General features: G+C 44.0%; 1 protein-coding gene across 1 annotated transcript; it reads left to right on the top strand.

Moving 5' to 3' along the window:
• The first annotated feature begins 1,983 nt into the window (after positions 1-1,983).
• LOC121811503 lies at positions 1,984-3,499 on the top strand. The gene is made up of 2 exons (XM_042212379.1): positions 1,984-2,560; positions 3,178-3,499. Exons 1-2 carry the CDS (start codon positions 2,270-2,272, stop codon positions 3,301-3,303), a joined length of 417 nt encoding a protein of 138 aa, XP_042068313.1. The 5' UTR covers positions 1,984-2,269; the 3' UTR covers positions 3,304-3,499.
• The last annotated feature ends 649 nt before the right edge of the window (positions 3,500-4,148 follow it).

Raw genomic sequence — 4,148 nt, 5'->3', positions numbered from 1 at the left:
TAAATTACTATTGACGGGCTCCACTGTACTTTTTTACTCCATCCCTTAACTAAGGGACGGAACCTACAACCCTCCGTCCCTTAACCGTCCCTTAAATTACTATTCATTCAATTTCATTTTTTATTTTTATTTCCAACCAAATTCAATAAAAAAAAACACACTTCAATAAAAATAAAATAAAATTACAACTTAAAATTCAAAAAAATAAAAAAAAAGACATAATTAAAATCCTAAAAAAATAAAAATGACATAATTTAAAATACAATTTTATAGAAAATAAAAAAAACTACTCCGCCAGCGAATCATCCCCCGAAGGCGGTGGAGGTGCACTGAAGCCATGAGGAGGCGAAATGCCAAGGTGTGCTGGCATAAACGTAATTCCGTTAAGCCAGGCTTGGTTTTGGACGGACGTCATGCGGGAAGTGTTCGCCATTGTGGTGGTCATGTACATGGCTATAAGGGAGTTGGGGGTCCCCCGAGCCCGAGCCGCCTGGCTTGATTCGGCTCGGCCCCTCCTCCCTCTAGCCGCCTTCGCCGCATTTCTCCCTTGCGGCCGACGGCGCCCACGGGAGGAACCCCCGGCATCGTCCGCCGGGGTCTCAACCTCCTGCGAGGCAAACTCTTGTGGCCCGCTGCCCGAATCTCCCTCACTAGATGAGTATTGTCCACTCGCCGTGTGCTTCGTTCGCTTCGAGGTTGAGCCCGTGCTGGACCACACACCGCCGGCCCACCTTTCCTCATCCTTGACGACCTCCCAAACATCTACATATTTGAATTGTTTCCCGGTGTCATCGTAGTAGACCAATAAAGCCGACCTCAGAATGACGGCTCCCGTGGCTCCACTTTGGTAATGAGCCGCTTCATTCTTGTGGATGGCGCAGAATCGTTTAACCTTTCTGTCGACTGGGTCAAAGTGAGCGCTGAGCATCTTATATGTGCGACGGGAGGACCTCTTCGGCTTAATCTGGTGGTAGGCCTCGGTGACCTTTTCCCAGAAGCACTTCCTGGGTTGTTGATTCCCGACGATGGGATCGTACAAGACGTTGATCCAGACGTTGTACACCGCCAGCTTTTCTTTGGGGCCGTACGGATGCCGGCCTAGATCCTCCTCATCCTCCTCGTCCGCCTCCGTCCTGGAGCTTCCACCGCCTCAGCCTTCTTCCGGAGTGGGTTCAACGGAATAATCCTCCCGAATCTGGGATGATCCCTGCGAATACCGCGGGGCGGAGGGACGGACGTATGCATCCACGTCAAAATTGGGTGGTTGGTACCCCCTGCGTCGACGAACCCTGGGTGCCCGGCGTTGACGAAATGGAACCACCCAATGTGTTGTACATGCTCCCCCAGTCGCCGAACGCGTTGAGATCCCACCCGTCGGAGCCGCCACCGTCGAAGATTCAATCACCGGACATTTTGTGATGAAATGTTCGATGAAAATTGGAGAGGAAATTGAGATGATTTGGAAGAATAGATGTGTAGTTGCGTGTGAAATGAGGATGAATTAGGAGTATTTATAGAGTAAAAAAATAAAAAAAAATGGAAAACGGCTATAAACAGTAATATTACCGTTTTTAATTTTTAATTTTTTTTATTTAATTCAATTTTTTTTAAATGATTTATTGCGTCAGCGTGGTGATGCCCACTCGCGGGCCGGCGAGTGGGCGTCACGCATGGCGCCGGGGCGCGCCACGTCACCTCGGCTCATGGCGAGACGTCTCGCCACTCGTCACACTGTGACGGAACGCGGAACGGGCTGGGGACGAGACGGGGCGCTGCAACGCGTCACGTCGCCGTCCCGTCCCTCCGTGACGGAATACGAGCCACCCGCGTGGCGCGTTGCTGGTGGCCTTATGTTGCTGGAGTACTATTTTCTGCAGTAATTATTAGTAGTAAATTTTTTAAAATTTTAAGTTGGGCAACTGCGAGTCAACTATATATATTTGATGACGTTGCTTTCGAGTCTCAACAGAAATAGAGCACAGCTCCAATTCGAGATTACTCTCTTTCTTTCTTCTTTATTTCTATACATCTTCATTCTTCACTCTCTCTCTCTCTCTCTCTCTCTCTCTCTCATCTCTCAAATCCCAAAGCACCCTACATTTATAAACTTCCGGCGAGCTTTTCACTTTCTCTCTCTAGAGAGAGAATCTAATTTGAGAAGTAGCGGTGGGTGGAGCTTTCAGTTAAAAGACTGGTGCTTTGATGGCACGACAAAACCCCCATTAAAACCCTCCAAAAAGCCTTCCAAATCAAAGAGTTCAATCATTAAATGGGCGTGGTAGAAGAGGGTTGGGGCGGTTGGGCGCCGGCCCCTGGCGGCGCTCCCCTCTACATCCAGAAAGATGATCACTGGACCCACTTCGACAACTCTGTCAATGCGGTGTCGTTTGGGTTCGTCGCCACCGCCATCCTCATCTCCATGTTCCTTGTCATGGCCATCTTCGAGAAGTTCCTCAGAACCACCTCTCCCCCCGATTCCCGCCGCCGCCACTCCGACCTCGAGTCCCAGAGCCATATTGTCGCCTTCAATTCCAAGCTCCGCTTCCCCTCATCTCCCAAAGTGAGTCCCATTTAGTTTAACCTCTCTTTTCATTAGATGGAAAAATAAAGTGCATGTGTTGGTGCAGGGAGAATAGAGAGGATATGTCATTATTTTGGAAATGGTCCCTATTTGCATTGATGGCAAGTTTAGCTATTCTCAATTCTATAGTATTCTTCTTCTATAATCTTGTAAATAAATGAAATTGTTCATTCTTGGATAGAGACCCACTTAATTTAATATTTGGACCATCACATACCTATATTTATTGCCGAATCCCTGTTTTGGGGACACCCTCCCAACCTTCTATTTCCCTTTGTTTTTTCTCTCTTCCTATTTTCAATAATACAACCCCACCTTCAATTGTATTACTTGCCTATGTTTTTTAATTGAATTGTCCTAATCAGATTACTTGTCTAGACAATGTTCTTGTCTTTGTGTTTATCTACTGTCACCACAAGAGCATCTAATTAGGTTACTTAAAAGAAAATGCATTACTAATTTGTGGAGAAGTACTAATTTGAGGCTTTGAGCATATGTTTAGAATCTTGAGAGTTGAAAAACAGAGTAATTGATGGCACTTAACATGTGACATTTCTATACAACATTTAGAACTTGAGAGAATAAATTGGTTGCAGGTAAGTGTAAATGCAAGAGAAGTATCGGTGGTGATGCCGGGCAACAAGGTCCCGACCTTTATCGCACATCCTGCTCCGGTGCCTTGCCCACCGGAGCGAGTGCAGTGGCCGCCACATCAAGTATAAGGATGGGGAGTCACCATGGATGCACATTCTACTACCATTGCTTTTTTGTGAAATGGGATCATAGTTTTTGTACAAATCTCTCTACTCTCATCTCATTTCCTGCAGTTGCAACATGGAAACACATTATTTCAATGGCCTCTCTCTATGTATTATACTATGCTCATTCTCATACCAGTCTTCAATTTTGATTTCAGTATTTTCTTTGTTGAAGTTGGATGAGGATCATATTCATGGCCTTATAATTCAATCCAAACACAGACAGCAAACATGCCCCTGTCTGGGCTTAATGTGGAACAAAGGGATAGGATTGGCAGCCTGCCCCATCCTTTACCCTCCATTTTTGTAAAAATTTAACTTTGGATAGAGTGGCAAGTAAGATCCCTTAAATTTCCATCAATCGATGTGACACGTCTTATTTATATGTAGACTATTCTTAATAGCTGAAATTATCAATGAATCGAATTTTTAAAAAATTACTACTCCTTCCATCCCAATTTAGTTGGAGCATTTATTTTAAGTACAAGATTTAATAAATAGATGTGTTAATGGTTAAAGTAGAGGAAGTAAATTAATAGAGATAATAATGTAAGAGATAATAAAATATGAGAGAAGATAAAGTTTTTACCTAAAAAAGAAATACCTCACCTACCTGGACAATTCAAAAAGGTACTACTCAACTACTTTAGGACAGAGGGAGTACTGAAATTAAGTTTTTAATTGGGAGTAGTTCAAACACTAGATCCAATTTGCAAATATAAGCTCTATGTTTGATATTCGATAAAAAAAATTGGTTCCTTCGTCCCATAAGAATATAGGCCATGAGAAATAAGACAAAATTTATATTA

This window comes from Salvia splendens, chromosome 7 (genome assembly GCF_004379255.2).
Source record: "Salvia splendens isolate huo1 chromosome 7, SspV2, whole genome shotgun sequence".
NCBI lineage: Eukaryota > Viridiplantae > Streptophyta > Magnoliopsida > Lamiales > Lamiaceae > Salvia > Salvia splendens.
The sequence above is the reverse complement of the archived record's forward strand: the minus strand, read 5'-3'. Positions and strand labels throughout refer to the sequence as shown.